The sequence below is a fragment of the Colobus angolensis genome, unplaced genomic scaffold (assembly GCF_000951035.1).
Source record: "Colobus angolensis palliatus isolate OR3802 unplaced genomic scaffold, Cang.pa_1.0 Scaffold24, whole genome shotgun sequence".
In the NCBI taxonomy this organism is placed as follows: domain Eukaryota; kingdom Metazoa; phylum Chordata; class Mammalia; order Primates; family Cercopithecidae; genus Colobus; species Colobus angolensis.
In genome coordinates this window covers 10,367,469-10,385,117 of record NW_012115599.1, presented here as the reverse complement: position 1 = coordinate 10,385,117, position 17,649 = coordinate 10,367,469, and the positions used below count along the sequence as shown (strand labels likewise).

At 42.8% G+C, this 17,649-nt stretch overlaps 1 protein-coding gene across 1 annotated transcript in view; it reads left to right on the top strand.

The window, feature by feature from the left end:
• The window catches only part of LOC105514158 (chromosome unknown open reading frame, human C6orf89), a 34,963-nt gene that overhangs the window by 9,461 nt on the left and 7,853 nt on the right, over positions 1–17,649 (top strand). The window contains exons 2-5 of the mRNA XM_011945319.1: positions 5,520–5,727; positions 7,810–8,023; positions 16,168–16,313; positions 16,437–16,576. Of these exons, the coding sequence (XP_011800709.1) occupies positions 5,520–5,727; positions 7,810–8,023; positions 16,168–16,313; positions 16,437–16,576 (708 nt within the window). The remainder of the gene's footprint in view (positions 1–5,519; positions 5,728–7,809; positions 8,024–16,167; positions 16,314–16,436; positions 16,577–17,649) is intronic.

Here is a 17,649-nt window from a genome sequence, read left to right as displayed (position 1 = left end):
GCAGTGAGCTGAGATCCGGCCACTGCACTCCAGCCTGGGCGACAGAGCGAGACTCCGTCTCAAAAAAAAAGAAAAAAAAAAATGATGATTAATCCTGTTTTCCTCACCTGTACTTCAGTCCACTTCAGGATTCTCCTACCAGCACACCAATGTGGTGTTCTCTTTTGCTTCAGGGATACCTGCATGTGACCCCACCTCCCAACATGCACGCTAGTTTTTTTCACTGGAATTTTTTTTCTAGAAGTCCTTTCTAGATCCTTTCCATTCTGGTCCTCTACTGAGTTTTAATAGGTTTTGACTGGGTATTGTTAGATAATGAATTGTAATGTATTTAAATGAATATTATTCCTGCTTGCTTTCATAGAATGTCTTTATTTAAACAGGAAAATGGCATCTCAGAATCACTAATCACAGAACCAAGATGTGAAAAATATTATAATTATAAGTTATCACTTTGCTCTATTTGCAGGAATCATTGTAGTCAATCATTTTCCAGTTCTCAGCCGCTCGGTTGTGATCAAGAGACACATGGTTTCCGAACTGCCAGCTCAGAATAGGAAAATACTTGGTAAGGGAGGCAGCATGCACCAACCCTGAATTCAGGACACTTGGGTTCACATCCTGGCAAGTTATGAAACCTTTCCGAGCCTTGAACATGTGTGAAATGGAATCGATCACAGCTACCTTATGGGATCACAGTGGTTTCACTGAGATAATGTTTCTAGAGTGTTTAGCAAGGCACCTGGCATATAAGGTGGGAACAGGAGGAATGCAATTGAACATGAGTCTTTAGTTTCTAATGAATTGAATTTTTCTCCTTCCTGAAGTGTTCATAGATTCTTAGAATTTTAGAGTGAGACTCTAAAATTTGTGATCCAATCCTCTTGTTTTTTGGATGCAGAGATAGACCAAGTAATTTAACTGAAATCATCTCACTAGCAATTGGCAAAGCTTGTCTCCAAGTTCAGTGCTGTTTCATTTTTCCAGCTGTAATATTTGAATACAACTCTATGGAGAACCAGAAAGTCATTGGCATGGCAAATCATGCCTTGCTTCTTCCCTGTGGTGCCACAGTCATGCATTGCTGTACATCTCTGACTCATTTTGTGCCCAATCATGTTCCTTAGAAGTGACTGTGAGAATTTTGTGATTACAAAATTGATACAGGAAAAGTTTGAGAAATGTGAAAATCACAAAGAAAATAAAAATCAGCTGTGATCTCATTTTCTGGAGATCGTCTACTCCTGACTTATTTTTAATTGGAAATGCTGCATCTTAATTTCTGGGGTTTTTTTGGTGTTATTGTTACTATGGCTCTTAATGCTTTCTAATCCATCCTCCTGGCTGCTAATCAAAAATGGCTTAGTGAGAAGAATGTGAGGTCCAGATGAGGCTCAGGTAACAACTGACTGGGTGGTCTCAGATAAGTCACTTCCCATCTGGAAATGTACTTTATATCTCTATAGATTTGCCTATTCCTTGCAGGTTTGTTAAAAAGGTATTAAGAAAGACGTGTCTGTTCCTGACTTCTCATCTAAATGGAGCTATATAATCTGTAGTTTTTTGTGACTGTCTTCTTTCACCTAGCATAGTGTTTTCAAGGTTCATCCATATTGTATCATATATCAGTACTGCATTCATTTTTATCGTCCAGTGATTTTGCATCATATGGATCTACTACATTGTGATTATCCTTTCATCAGTTCATGGACATTTGGATTGCTTCCATTTGGGGGCTGTTATGAACAGTGTTATTCACATTTGTGCATAAGTTTTTGTGTGGACATATGTTTTCAGTTCTCTTAGGTACATACCTAGGGGTGGAATTGCTGGGTCATATGGTAACTGTGCCTAACTTTTTGTGGAACTGCCAGACTGTTTTCTGTAGTGGCTGTACCATTTTATGTTCCTACCAGCAGTCTACAAGAGTTTCAATTCCTCCATGTCCTTACCAACACTTTTTGTCTGACTTCTTGATTGTAGCTATCCCAGTGGATGTGAAATGGTATCTCATTGTGATTTTGATCTGCATTTCTCTGATGGTTAATAATGTTGAGTATCTTTTTGTGTGTTTATTGGTCATTTGTATATCTTTTTTTGAGATGGAGTCTCACTCTGTTACCCAGGCTGGAGTGCAGTGGTATAATCTCGGTTTATTGCAACCTCTGCCTCCCAGATTCAAGTGATTCTTCTGCCTCAGCCTCCAAAGTAGCTGGGATTACAGGTGCCTGCCACCACACCCAGCTAATTTTTGTGTTTTTAGTAGAGACAGGGTTTCACCATGTTGACCAGGCTGGTCTCGAACTCCTGACCTCAAGTGATCCTGCCACCTTGGCCTCCCAAAGCTCTGGGATTACACACGTGAGCCACTGCGCCCAGCCCATTTCTATATCTTTTCTGGAGAAATGGCTATTCAAATCCTTTGTCTATTTTTTTATTTGGTTGTCTTTTTATTACTGATTTGTAATAATTCTTGATGTATTCTATATAGACCACCCCCTTATCAGATACATAATTTGCAAAATTTTTCTCCCATTCTGTGGGTTGTCATTTTACTTTCTTGATGGTATAGACACACAGAATTTTTAAAGTTTTTCCCCTGCCCTTGTCTTCTACAAAAAGTTTTTAATTTTGATGAAGTCCAATTTATTTTTTCTTTTGTTGCTTGTTTTTTGGGTGTCATATCTAAGAAACCATTGCTGAATCCCAGAATCATGAAGCCTCCCTCCCTGTGCTTTCTTTGAAGTTTTATCGTTTTAGCTTATAAATTTAGGTATCTGATCCATCTTGAGTTAATTTTTATGTATAGTATAAAGAAAGGGCCGGGCATGGTGGCTCACACCTGTAATCCCGGCACTTTGGTAGGCTGAGGTGGGTGGATTGCCTGAGGTCAGGAGTTTGAGACCAACCTGGCCAACATGGTGAAACCCCTTCTCTACTAAAAATACAAAAAAATTTGCCAGGCATGGTGGCGGGTACCTGTAATCCCAACTATTTGGGAGGCTGAGGCAGGAGAATCGCTTGAACCCGGGGGGCAGAAGTGGCAGTGAGCAAAGATCGCGTCATTGCACTCCAGCCTGGGTGACCAGAGCAAGACTCTGTCTCAAAAAAAAAAAAAGAAAAGAAAGATCCAATTTCATTTTTTCATGTGTGGATATCCAGTGGTCCTAGCATCATGTATTGAAAATAATACATTAAAAAATATATAGCTGTCCCTTTGTATATGTGGGGTATTTGTTCCAGGATCTCCACATACACCCAAATCCTTGCATATTCAAGTTTCACAATCAATTCTGCAGAACCTATTTATACAAAGAGTCATCCCTCTGTATATGTATACGCAGTTTTTGCATCCTGAAAATACTGTATTTTCAATCCTGGATTGGTAGGGAAAAAACAGCTTTTAAGTGTACCCACATAGTTCAAACCCATGTTGTTGAAGTCTCAACTGTAGTTTGTACTGTCTTTTTATCTGAATGTGGGGGGTATAGTGTGGTGGGCTCTTCTCTCATTCCCCCAGTTCCTCAAAGTCTAGATTGCATGCCCTTTAATCCACCATTAGAAGTCTTCTGATTCTGATTTAATTGGTCTGAGTTGATGCCCAGGTATGAGCATTTATGAAATGCTTTCTAGGTGATTCTCATGTGCAAGCCAGGTTAAGACCTAATGAACTAAACACTTAATAGTCATAAAGAGGACAGGAGTGATTGGGAGGCACATTGCTGGAAGAGGAGATGTGCTGGTGTGTGCTAGGTTGTGTTGTCACAACGTGACTATGTCATCCACCCTACAGGTGGCAGCATCTCCTTACTGAGAGAATACACATGTACTATGCCAGTACTTTTTGAGGCTAGAAGTACTGTAGGAATGAAGTATGTGATATAAAAGGACCCTCTGTATTAAAAATAAATAAATACATAAAGCCCAGTAGAAGAGAGCACAAACCCAAAGAAGCACTCTTCTTCCTCCTATAAATGAAGAAAAATATTATTGTTCTGTAACATAAACACTTTTTAAAATAGCTATTTAATTATTTTGTCTTATTTTATTTCTCTAGAGATGGGATCTTGTTCTGGCTGGAGTGCAGTGGTATGATCATAGCTCACTGCAGCCTCAAACTCCTAGGCTCAAGCAGTCCTCCCACCCCAGCCTCCCAAGTAGCTGGGACTACAGGTGTGTGCCACCAGGCCAAGCTGATTTTTAAAATTTGTTTTTCTTTTTTCTTTCTTTTTTTTTTTTTTTTTTTTTTTGAGATGGAGTTTCACTCTTGTTGCCCACACTGGAGTGCAATGGCGTGATCTCGGCTCACCACAACCTCCACCTCCCGAGTTCAAGAGATTCTCCTGCCTCAGCCTCCCGAGTAGCTGGGATTACAGGCACCCGCTACCACACCCAGCTAATTTAGTATTTTTAGTAGAGACAGGGTTTCTCCATGTCGGTCAGGCTGGTCTTAAACTCCTGACCTCAGGTAATCCGCCTCCCTCGGCCTCCCAAAGTGCTGGGATTACAGGCATGAGCCACCGCGCCTGGCCTCTTTTCTTTTTCTGTAGAGGCGAGGTCTCATTGTATTGCCCAGGCTGGTCTTAAACTTCAGGTCTCAAGCGATCCTCCTGCCCTGGCCTCCCAAAGTGCTGGGATTACAGACATGAGCTATTGCGCCCAGCCTCGGAACTATTTAATTTCATTTTACAAATGATACAGAGAGAACTCTACTTTGCCCCATTACTTTTTACCTTTTGTTCTCTGGACATGATGAAACAATCTGGCTGTAAAATAACTATAAGAACACAAATTGAATTTTTAAATTAGTTAAAAATCTTAAGTCTTTTAAGTATATAAAATACAAATAAAATATGCCCTTTATTTTCTAAAATTGTATTTGTAGAAAAGCATGAGGACTCTGTTTGCTCTAGAAGAAATTTTTTAAAAAAATAGAAAGAAAAGTGTTGAGGACTGCAAGCCGCATGCCATGGTTTTTGTGTTGTCTGAAATCTTTGCTCTGCAAAGAACAAAGCTTATCAGCCTGTTGCTCTCAGTCAGTCACCTTCAGTAATCTTCAGTGATCAGTTCTTCCTCTTGTGTTGCTAAAAGTCTATCTGGTATAATTGGAAAGAAATAATTGATCAACAACACTATGCATAATCCATTTTTTTTTATTTTAGGAAATCACCAGTAGCAGATCTCCCATCATTGGTGTCAAAAATCTTTTTTGGATGTCGTTAGTGCTTCAGAGTCCCATTAGGACATATTGTGCTCTAGACCAGTGCTCCTCAGTGTTTGGGAACTAGTGCAGGTCTGTAAACTGTTCCTGGCCCACAGTTAACTAGTATTTTAAAACTTGTTTGGCAATTTGACATTGTCTCTACGTATTCATTGTGTTTTATAAAAGTATTGGTCTGTAGAGAATTGCGGAAAACACAAAACAGGTCCTTCTCTACAGATGGTCAAGTAACTTTGAAGAGGAAGTACCTAAATAAACCACCTTTCTTTTTACATTTATTTTCTCTCGTCTCTCTCAGGGATTTTTTATTGGAAGACATGGATCTTGCTGCCAACGAGCTCAGCATTTATGACAAACTTTCAGAGACTGTTGATTTGGTGAGACAGACGGGCCATCAGTGTGGCATGTCAGAGAAGGCAATTGAAAAATTTATCAGACAACTGCTGGAAAAGAATGAACCTCAGAGGCCCCCCCCACAGTATCCCCTCCTTATAGTTGTGTATAAGGTAAAATATTTCCTGAGTTGGTAATTGCTTCAACAGAGCACAAACTCTTCAACATTTTTCACAAATGCTATTGTTGACTGATCCCACCACTGAGCCTTGGTTTTTCTGTGAATGAATTGGCCTTTGCTCTTGTTACCATGTGTTACTAGGAAATTTGACTGTGTTGTTAAAGGTCCTAGATGAAAGCTGCATATTTATAGTTAAATTATATTTGCATATTATTATTATTTGTTTGTTTGTTGTGTGTGTGTTTTTTTTGAGACGGAGTCTCACTCTTGTTGCCTAGACTGGAGTGCAATGGCGTGATCTCGGCTCACCGCAACCTCTACCTCCTGGGTTCAAGTGATTCTCCTTCCTCCCCAGTAGCTGGGATTACAGGCATGCACCACCACACTGGGCTAATTTTGTATTTTTAGTAGAGACAGAGTTTCTCCATGGTGGTCAGTCTGGTCTTGAACTACCGACCTCAGGTGATCCACCTGCCTCAGCCTCCCAAAGTGCCTGGATTACAGGCATGAACCACCACGCCTGTCCTCGTTGTTTTTTTTTTTTCTTTTTTGAGACTGAATCTCGCTCTGTTGCCCAGGCTGATGTGCAGTGGCATGATCTCAGCTCACTGCAACCTCCGCCTCCCAGGTTCAAAATTTAGTAGAGACAGGGTTTCTCCATGTTGGTCAGGCTGGTCCTGAACTCCCGACCTCAAGTGATCTGCCTGCTTCAGCTTCCCAAAGTGCTAGGATTACAGGCCTGAGCCATCGCGCCTGGCCAAATTTTTATTTTTCTAGTCAAGGTCACACTCTGTTGCCCAGGCTGGAGTGCTGTGGTGCCATCATGGCTCACTGCAGCTTCAAACTCCCAGACTCAGGTGATCCTCCCATCTCAGCCTCCCAAGTACCTGGGATCACAGGCATGCGCCACCACACCTGGCTAATTTTTCTAGTTTTTGTAGAGATGGGGTTTTTCCATGTTTCCCAGACGGGTCTCAAACTCCTGGACTCAAGTGATCTGCCCTCCTCAGTCTCCCAAAGTGCTACTGTAACAGGCGTGAGCCGCTGCACCCAGCCTTTATGTATGTATTTATTAGTTTTTTGAGACAGAGTTTCACTCTTGTTGCCCAGGCTAGAGTGCAATGGCATGATCTTGGCTCACTGCAACCTCTGCCTCCCAGGTGCAAGCAACTGCCCCGCCTCAGCCTCCCGAGTAGCGGGGATTACAGGCATGCGCAACCATGCCTGGCTGATTTTGTATTTTTAGTAGAGATGGGAGTTTCACTATGTTGGTCAGGCTGGTCTCGAACTCCTGACCTCAGGTGATCCACCCACCTCAGCCTCCCAAAATGTTGGAATTACAGGCATGAGCCACTGTGCCCGGCCTAATATTTGTATTTTTAGTAGAGGTGGGGTTTCACCATGTTGGCCAAGCTGGTCTCAAACTCCTGACCTCAGGTGGTCCACCCGCCTTGGCCTCCCAAAGTACTAGGATTACAGGTATGAGCCACTGCGCCCAGCCCCTTTGTGTTTTTGTTGTTGTTGTTGTTGTTTTTGAGATGGAGTCTTGCTCTGTCACCCCGGCTGGAGTGCAGTGGTGCGATCTTGGCTCACTGCAAGCTTCGCCTCCCAGGTTCAAGTGATTCTCCTGCCTCAGCCTCCCAAGTAGGTGGGACTATGCCCACCACCATGCCTGGCTAATTTTTTGTATTTTTAGTAGAGACAGGGTTTCACCGTGTTAGCCAGGATGGTCCTGATCTCCTGACCTCGTGATCCACCTGCCTCGGCCTCTCAAAGTGCTGGGATTACTGGCGTGAGCCACTGCACCCAGCCCTCTTTGTGTATTTTTAAATGGTGGATTTAAAAATACACTGATTATATGGTAGCAGCTTGGTGAGTCTTGCAGTCCCCATAGTTCTCAAATTCTAAATTCTTCCAGAAGTAAACGTAAGTGATTTGTTTATGAAAATGGGTTGGTTCTTAAGGCACATTGGAAATAGCAGAAGAGGCCTATTTTGTTTTGTTTTGTTTTTCTTGGTATTAGGTATTTGTTTGCTGGGATGATTATTAATGCCTTTTCTATCTTCCCTTGTAGGTTCTCGCAACCTTGGGATTAATCTTGCTCACTGCCTACTTTGTGATTCAACCTTTCAGCCCATTAGCACCTGAGCCAGTGCTTTCTGGAGCTCACACCTGGCGCTCACTCATCCATCACATTAGGCTAATGTCCTTGCCCATTACCAAGAAGTACATGTCAGAAAACAAGGGAGTTCCTCTGCATGGGGGTGATGAAGACAGACCCTTTCCAGGTAAAATGCAACATTTACTACTTATTAGATATAGTTTTCTTGACAGTATATGATAGGAAAGGAAGTAACATTTATTGATACCTAAAGAGAGGCACCCTTCCTATATTGTCTCCTTTAATTCAGTCCCCACTAAAACTCTGTGAGATGGGGTTTATTATCCCCATTTTACAGATTAAGAAACCAAGACTCAGAGAGATTAAGAAACTTGCTAGAGGAACATCTGGTAGAGCCAAATTCACACCCCCAAATTCCAGAACACACATGATGGGGACGAATGTGTTGCCCATAAAAAGGATTTGATTGTATCTCATCCTTTTCTCTCCTGTGATTCCTGTCCGTAATGCATATTTAGTACATAGGTATTGGTTTATTGAAAGCAACTGAGTTCAGCTTGCTTCTAAAGGTCCTCTAACAGTCCTTGGCCTATTGGGCTAGGTTTTTGCCTAAGTATATCCCACTCTTTCAGTTTAGTCCTTCTGTCTGTCACAGCTCATTTAATTTAGTGCTCAAAAGTATATCAATTTTGCCAGTAAATCAAATTTTAAAAACACATAAATTTAGTAACAGTGCATCAGTGGCATAAGAATTCATAGTTTGACAGACTATTTGAGGGGTTTCCTTTTGAGAATAGTGTAACATGTAATATGAGTTGAAATTTACTTTTTCAGGCTGGATGCGGTGGTTTACAACTATAATCCTAGCAATTTGGGAAGCTGAGGCAAAAGGATTGATTGAGTCCAGGAGTTTAAGACCAACCTGGGCAACATAGCAAGACCCTGCCTCCAATTGTGTGTGTGTGTGTGTGTGTGTGTGTGTGTGTGTGTGTAAAGAAATTTACTTTTTGAGAAAGGGGGATATTATTTTGGGGTTTTTTTTTTTTTGACCGAGTCTCGCTCTGTCACCCAGGCTAGAGTGTAGTGGTGTGATCTCAGCTCACTGCAAGCTCCGCCTCCCAGGCTCATGCCATTCTCCTGCCTCAGCCTCCCAAATAACTGGCACTACAGGCGCCCACCACCACGCCCGGCTAATTTTTTTGTATTTTTAATAGAGACAGGGTTTCACCGTGTTAGCCAGGATGGTCTTGATCTCCTGACCTCATGATCTGCCTGTCTTGGCCTACCAAAGTGCTGGGATTACAGGCATGAGCCACCACACCCAGCCTATTTTGGGATTTTTTTGGTGATGTTTATCTTATTTGGCAATGTAGAATAATATGTATATTAATATCACAAATGGATTATAGAATTTATTGTGTAACCATGTTCTGAAACTTTTAGAATGTGTCATAACTTTTAGGAAAAATGCTTTCAGAAAAAATGTATTTAAGCTTTATAATCATAATGTCATTCTTTAAAACCTAATCAGTCATAAAAATCATCCCTTGGATTGGGTCTCCATTGAAAGCTATTTTTGTACACTTGAGAAAGTCATGGAAAGGTTTCCAAAATTGTATCAAACTCAGAGGAAGGGAACATTGTAAGACAAGAACTCTACCTCATGAGTTTTTGTTTTTTTGAAAATCAACAGCTCAGATATTTCATTTGAAAATTCGAGATATAACTTCCTTGAATTTATTGGGAAGGTTGTTTTTGAAATGTCATCAACAGAGCTGACAAAAAAAAAATGCAGTCTCAAACTCCTATCAGAACAGTTCAGAGCATTTGGAGGAAACAGCGAGAGAAACTTAGTTGGGCCAGTCTATGCCTCTTCCTCAGACACACCAGTCTCCTTTCCTGACTGTCTTCCCCCGACAACCTCCCTAACAGCAAATCCTGATGAGTTTTCCCGATCTGGTTGATGGCATTATCTTCTTCCCTGGTCCTATAAAGTAAATCTCCATACGCGGTTGAATTGAGAAATGGGGCATCGTCAATGAACACTCTTGCTCCTTCTCTAAATCATAGTTTAAACATTCCAGAAACATTAGTGTCTTGTCAACAAACTGGATTATTTGGACCACTTCAAATCAATATTTTGCCTTGCAGATGGAAATAAAACAAGTCCTTGGAGCTCAGTTGTAGAGAGAGTGAGTGAGCATTGGAAGGGTGTGGCTTTAGCTCTTTAATGTTGTTGATTCTATTAAAGTGCTATTTTTACTTGTAAATGTGGACGTGGAAGCACCATATTTTCCTATGTATGATAATTCTGGGAAGTTGTAGACATGTGAAACTAACAGCATTTTGCATAGCATTTGGAAGAAAAGTTAAAAATGCATAATTATATGAAGGGTCAACAGAAACACATGAGGGAGAATTAAGTGCAACTTAATCTGGGCCTGTAAGAGGGCAGGAAAAGTAAAAATAGATCATTTTTAATGTCCTGGTGTCAGAAAACAACTACCTTCAAGTTAGGATTACTTAGCTGTACATTTAAAGTAAATGCAAGGGGAGAATGATGTGGCAGATTCCCCAAAGGAAACCCCATATGGTTTCCTGAAGTGCTGGCCTGTCTCACCCTCCCAGGGTCATCTGGTGCTCCTTGCAGTGGCACCTCAGGAATGATGGAGGGCAGCTGCAGCCTTGGTGATATATAAGAGGCACCACCACCAGTGACTAGAAGTTTCCCCCGACCCCACCCAGGGAGCAAAAAGGTGACAGAAGTGGGGTTCTTTTTCTAGATTTCAGCCTTAGATAGGAAATCCTGCCCCTAAATGCTCTCAATAAGAAGAATGAAGTGACTTCGTAGCGAGTCATAGAAACATCCCACTCTGCAGCAAAAAATAAGTAAATAAACTGATACTTGTTTATTACTTACCAGATGCCAGACCCTGTTCAGGGGACTTTCCATGTATCAGCTTATTTAATCTTGACAACATCCCTATAGGGTAGCTCCAGGTTTTATGCCTATTTTACAGATGAGGACACTGAGGCACAGTACGGTTAGGTCACTTGCTCAAGGTCCCAAGTCTAGTCATGGAGCCATGATTTGAACCCAGACAGCCAGTCTTCAGAGTCTGAGCCCTTCACCTCTGATGTGAGTACTCTGTAGCCATGCAGTAGACCTGAAGAGTCTAGCTTTAAGTCTGATGTTGGGGTTCTACACTCACTCTCTCTCTCAGATCATCAGTTACTTTCTCTTAACTCCCTAGTCCCTGAAGAGACGATGTTCTTTCTGGCTGTTCCAAAGATAAGTGGTCTTTCAAGCTACAGACCCTTTAGAATTTTCCTGACCTGGTCTTGTCTTAGACATTCAGTCCAGCCCATCCTCCTAGTCTGCACCCTTATGGATAATATTTGACTGACTTAATCCTTCCTCTTACCCAGAGTTTTCTCTTTACATTCACATTCTTAGTTTTTTTCTCCCCTCCTGGACTCATATCTTTATAGTCCCTTTACTCCTGCCAACCATCCCCTTGGTTTTTACCATTTCCAAAGAATCATTGAGTCTTAAAGCTGAAAAAGAATTTTAGATTTAATCTGGTACATACCCCATTTTATAAAAGAGGTAACTGAGGCCAGGAGAGGTAAAAGAGCTTGCTTACCCAGCTAACAGTGACAAAATCACACTTGAACCCTAGTTTCTTAACCCCCTCTAGCATTCTGTCCAAGATACCACACTTACTGCCTGCCATCTCTGCCCTCAGTCAAGCCAAGCACCAGCATGTTCGGCCAATTATTTTGTTTACTTTGGTCATTTTCTGGCCAATTTAAAAATAACACATTCATTTTTACTGAGGAAGCCTGGGATAGTTCTCACATACAGGGAAAAGGCGCACATTTGGAACTTGATGCATCCATTGACCTTCAAAGGAAGGAGGAGTAGATCCAGCAACATCAAGAAGTTTTGGAGATAACAGATCATTTATTGGCCTCAAACTAAGAACGTAGTGAGACTTAGAGAGTCCAGATCTGTGCTCAAAGATGAACTGCTTAGACCTCAAGGAAAACCTTACTCTTTTGTTTGCAAAATAAGCTTACCTTCTGTGATACTAATGGCTCTGTCAAGCACTTACTGTATACCAGGTACTGTGCCGTGTACTTTATATGTATTTCTCAGTCTTCATAGCAGTCACATAAGGTAGATACTGTTTTTATGTTCATTTCAAAGATGAGGAAACTAATGTGCAACGGGATTGACTGACTTATCTAAAGTCTCACATTTGTTTATTTTTAATTCTTTCCTTTGCTGTGTTTTTGATAATAAATTTTCATATTTAGAAACAAATTTTTGTACAAGTGAGAACTCATGAAAATAGACTCTGTCTATGGTTTGGAGTGGTTCAAATGCATTGCTTCCTGGAGGCAAGGCTGTTGGTGAAATGATTTCTTGGGCTCTTTCCCTCTCTGTAGTGTGTGAAAATGGCCCTGGGCATGGTGCCAAACATGCAGGGACCTGGCAAAAGCCTCCTTCACTGTCAAGGCTTCACCCCTGCCTCATGCCCAGGGTGCTAGAAGAGGTGCTATGCAAAAACAAGCTTCCGGAGAACAGCCTGATTAAATATTGAGCACACACTAGTTAACGTCATGGGAACTTTGTCATGGGCTTTGCAGGTTTTTCTCAGGTGCATTTATAATGTAAGAAATCATGAGGTTATATTTATTTAATCTTTATTTTGAGGTTTCTGTGAATCCAGATTGCTCATTTGATTTTTCTCCCCATGGACTTGATTCTATTGTTAAAACTTCTGAAAAATCAGCCTTCCTACCTGCCTTCCTGCCTTTCTCCCTCCTTCTCTTCTTCCTTCCATCCCTTCCTCCCTCTCCCCAACTTCATTCACTCATTCAATAAATGTTTATTGAGACCTTGCTATATATGCCAGGCACTGTTCTCAACAAAGCGGTGAACAAAACAGACAGAAAATCTGTATCTTATAAAAATCTGTATCTGAAAATCTGTATCTTGTATTCTGTCACCTTATTAAATTCTCTTTTTAGTACTAACAGTTTTTTACTTGTGTTCTTAGACCCTCAAGGAACACCACCTCCAAGTTTTTCTTTCAGTTTGCTATTCCTACTTTCTTTTTCTTTCTTGATTTCCCTTTACTGGGTTTTCTTCTACCTGCTTTTTAAAGGCATCTCCACCTGGAAATCCCAAGAATATCTAAAGCTCAGAATAAAATTAAAATTAAATAAATTAGGCTGGACTGGGCGCAGTGGCTCATGCCTGTAATCCCAGCACTTTGGGAGGCTGAGGTTGGTGGATCATCTGAGGTCAGGAGTTTGAGACCAGCCTGGCCAACATGGTGAAACCCCATCTCTACTAAAAATACAAAAATGAGCCAGGCTTGGTGGCAGGCACCTGTAATCTCAGCTACTTGGGAGGCTGAGGCAGGAGAATCGCTTGACCCCGGGAGGCGGAGGTTGCAGTGAGTCGAGATCGTGCCACTGCACTCCAGCCTGGGTGACAGAGCAAGACTCCATGTCAAAAAAATATTAAATAAGTTGTAGTTAAAATAATTCTCCTAACTCTTAGGTTAAGAGCTGCTCGCTGCTAGCCCATGCAGCACCTTTGTGCAAATTCGAGGAAGGTGCCCCTTTCTCCTGGTGCTGTACTCTCATCTCCTGGGAAGATTGTCATAATTAACTGATTCTGTTGGAATATGACACACTACTACAGAAAAGTGTCGTAATAAATCTGGAGATGACGTTCCCTAGATGAGCACTAGACATGGGCGACAGCAGAGATCTGCAGGTTTATGATGACACTGACCAAGAGGACAGTGTCGTGCGGACATTCACAGTAGTGCTGCTTGGGGCTGTAGGTTTCAACCTCACTGCTTCTAGAATCCACCCCTTTTTTCCGTTCTCACTGCCTCATTCATTATATTTCACTTCTCATCACAGTGGAACCCCCCCCTTTTCCCTAAAAACGGGCAAAACTAGAATATAGCCAGGTCTTCCTTTCCCCAGCCTCTCTCTTCTAGGGCATCCTAATCACAATCCAGAATAATCTTCCTAGAACATCGAGAAATTCCTGCTCAGAAGCCTCCAACAGTTCCTCTTTTTGTTCTGAGTGGAGTCAGACATGCTTCAAGCCCTGGAAGCCCTCACCACATCTCCCTCTGCAGCCTGTTTCCTTACCCAAACCCCCACTGCACGCCCAGCATCTCCTGTGTTCTTCCTGCCACACTCTGGCACCTCGGGAACTTCCTATCACCTCTGACTTTCAGTTCGTTCATCCACAGAATGAGAATAGTGATCCCTACTCAGTAATTACACAGTGAAAATTAAATGCTATAACATGGGAAAGTGACTAACATAGGGCAAGCACTCAGTGCGTTAGCTTTCTTTCTCCTTCCCCTTCCATTGCAAGTACTTTGGAAACTGAGATGCTATATAATTGTAACATGTTGTTATGATTATGCTTCATGGTGTGTCCATTACCCAGAGTTTTTGCATGTTGGCAAGAATTTATCATATTTGACCCTGAATAAGAAACATTTGAAAATATTGGAGAAGAAAAATGCAACTTTGCAGCCTCAGTGTGCCACTGAAACAGGTGGCACTAAAGGGTGTCAGCTACCCCCGGAGCACTGTGGGAGGAGAGGTGCCCTCCCGGGAGCAGACTGTATCAGTAATCCTCTGGCTAATAATCTTCCTGCAGGTTGAGACTGGCTGAGAAAGGTAGGTGGCAGTTGCCTCCCAGAAACACAGATACTATCTGCAAGAGATGGAGGATGCTCAGGAGACCGGCCAAGAACAAACACGGTCCTTCCCTGACGAGGATTTCCTATGCCCCACTACTACTGCCTCAGAGAAAACAAGGATAAAGTGCTTACTGCCAACCACAGAAAATGTTTTGTGGTTAAGAGTCAGTTTCCAAGTATGTTTATTGGTTTAAAAACTTGACTTCGTTTCAGCCACATTTGGTTGTCTGTTATCATTTGTTGTAGGCTCTCTCCTGATTTGGTTTCCATTGGGTTTTAATCAGAACCATCTTCTGAAACATTTCAGATTCAAAGCAGAGTTTAAAACAAACACATCTCTCAGAGAACACAGATAAAATCCAAAATGGAACAGAAAGTAAACAAGAAATAATGAAATAACATTATAAACAGCATGGCAACAGAGGGAAGCTGGGAAAGGCTGTGCAGAAACAAGAGCCCCTCAGAGAAGGAGCCAAACCAGACAGGCGTGTCAGGGAGCCACTGTCACTCACAGCGGGGTCTGGGTTGGGAGTCTTCCATTTCTGACCAGCATGTGGGGCTGGAAACTGTGGCCGGCGGTCCCACCCCGTCCTGAGCTGGGATAGAGGGCTGTCTTATGGACAGATGCAATTCACTTTATTCCAAAGATGGCTCCAGAAAAGTCCTGTCTACCCTCTCCATCCCTTCCCTCTTCTATGCCCTTTTCTCACTCTTCCTTCCCAGAGTCCTGGCTCCCATGTGTACTGGTGAACCAAGGGTCTAGGCACACATCCAGCATGTGTGAGAAGTGTATTAGGGCACAACGATGATGGGGTCACCCTTCTCTCCACACCAGCCCCCCTGTGCTGTAGACATTTCAGCCCTATGGGTCATAGGTTAGAAAATGTTGGGAGAAGTACGTCTTGAGTTCCACACTGCTGAAAGTTTTTCCTAGCTGTTATGCTTTATTTGTTGATTTGATTTAGGAAATGCATGTACAGGTTAAAAGATATTTTCCACAAAGTGTAAAAAGGTATACAGAGAAGAGTACCTCTCCTTCCTGCCCCTGTCCTCTACTCCCTTCTCAGAGGCTGCTTCATGTGTACCTTACCTTTTCAGCGGTCTCCAGGGCTTATCATTGTGTGTTTTAAAAATTGTTATGGGCTGGATGCGGTGGCTTGCGCCTGTAATCCCGGCACTTTGGGAGGCCGAGGTGGGCAGATCACTTGAGCCCAAGAATTCAAGACCAGCCTGGGCAACATGGTGAGACTCCACTCCAACTAAAAATACAAAAATTAGCCAGGTGTGATGGCATGCGCCTGTAGTTCCAGCTACTTGGAAGGCTGTGGCAGGAGAATCTCTTGAACCCAGGAGGCTGGGGTTACAGTGAGCTGGACAGTGCCACTGCACTCCAGCCTGGGCAACAGAGTGAGACTTTGTAAATAAATAAATAAATGAATGAATGAATGAATGAATGTCATTCTGATGTCTTTCCTTTCTTGTTTCGTTGCTGGAGCTACTGGATGTACCAGCTGTGCTCTTTCAGCATCTGCTTTCTCCATATCCCTTCCTCTCTCAGACCCCTGGTGGACAAAGGACTGTGAGCAGAATGAGTCAGAGCCTATTCCTGCCAACTGCACTGGCTGTGCCCAAAAACCCCTGAAGGTGATGCTCCTGGAAGATGCCCTAGGGAAATTTGAGAGGCTCCATCCGCTGGTGATCAAGGTGAGCAGAAGCCTGAGTCTCCCACTGATTGGCTGCTTGCTTAAAGGCTAGGTCAAGCTCTAGGAAATTTCTGACAAGTAACTCTGTGTTGTTTTGTTTTACTTTGTTTCCTGCCTTGCCAAGACGGGAAAGCCCCTGTCGTCGGAGGAGATTCAGCGTTTTTTGTGCCAGTACCCTGAGGTGACAGAAGGCTTCACTGAAGGGTTTTTCGCCAAGTGGTGGCGCTGCTTTCCTGAACGGTGGTTCCCATTTCCTTATCCATGGTGAGTGTGAAAAGGGCGGTGGCTCATGCCTGTGATCCCAGCACTTTGGGAGGCCGAGGCAGGCAGATCACTTGAGCCTAGGAGTTGGAGACCAGCCTGGCCAACATGGCAAAACCCCATCTCTACTAAAAATACAAAAATTAGCCACGTGTGGTCGTACATGCCTGTAATCCTAGCTGCTCTGGAGGCTGAGGCATGAGAATCACTTGAACCTGGGAGGCAGAGGTTGCCGTGAGCTGAGATCGCGCTGTTGCACTCCAGCTTGGGTAATATAATGAGGCTGTGTCTCAGAAAAAAATGGGTGGGGGTGGGCTATGGGGGCACTTAGCTTGTGAGTAGGAAAGGAGCAGACCAGAAATACTCGCAAAACAGTAATAGCTATCACTGAGCCACTACCATAGGCCCAGCATTTTACAAATCCAATGCTGGGATCCCACTGATGAACCAATGATGAGAGAGAAAGGGGATGGATGAAGAGGTGTGTCAGAAGGAGGGGCGCCACTAGCGGGAGACAGCAAGTTTGTCTAATAGAGTCATAATTTATTTCTAAGTATGCGTTTAGCATTTTATGTAGAATGTGGCCTCATGCAGGGGGCTGAAGAGAGAGTGCAAATATTAGAAGGAGAATTGCATTTTTTGGCACTTGTTTCTGCCAGGCAGTGTGCATTGGTGCTTAGTGTCTGTGGCTCACTGGGGACACTGATAATAACTCTGGAAAGTAGGAATGATTATTGTCATTTTTCAGATCAGACAAGTGGGAATCAGTAGCCAGGCGTGGTGGCTCATGCCTATAATCCTAACACTTTGGGAGTCTGAGGCGGGTAGATTACTTGGGCCCAGGAGTTCGAGACCAGCCTGGGCAACATAGGGAGACCCCATCTCTACAAAAAATATCCAAGCTATTTGGGAGGCTGAGTTGGGAGGATGGCTTGAGCCTGGGAGGTTGAGGCTGCAGTGAACCGTGATCACACCACTGCCCTCCAGCCTAGGCGACAAAGTGAGACCCTGTCTCAAAAAAAAAAGGAGGGGGGAGAAAGAAAGAAAAATGGGAAACAGAGAGGTTAAGTAACTTG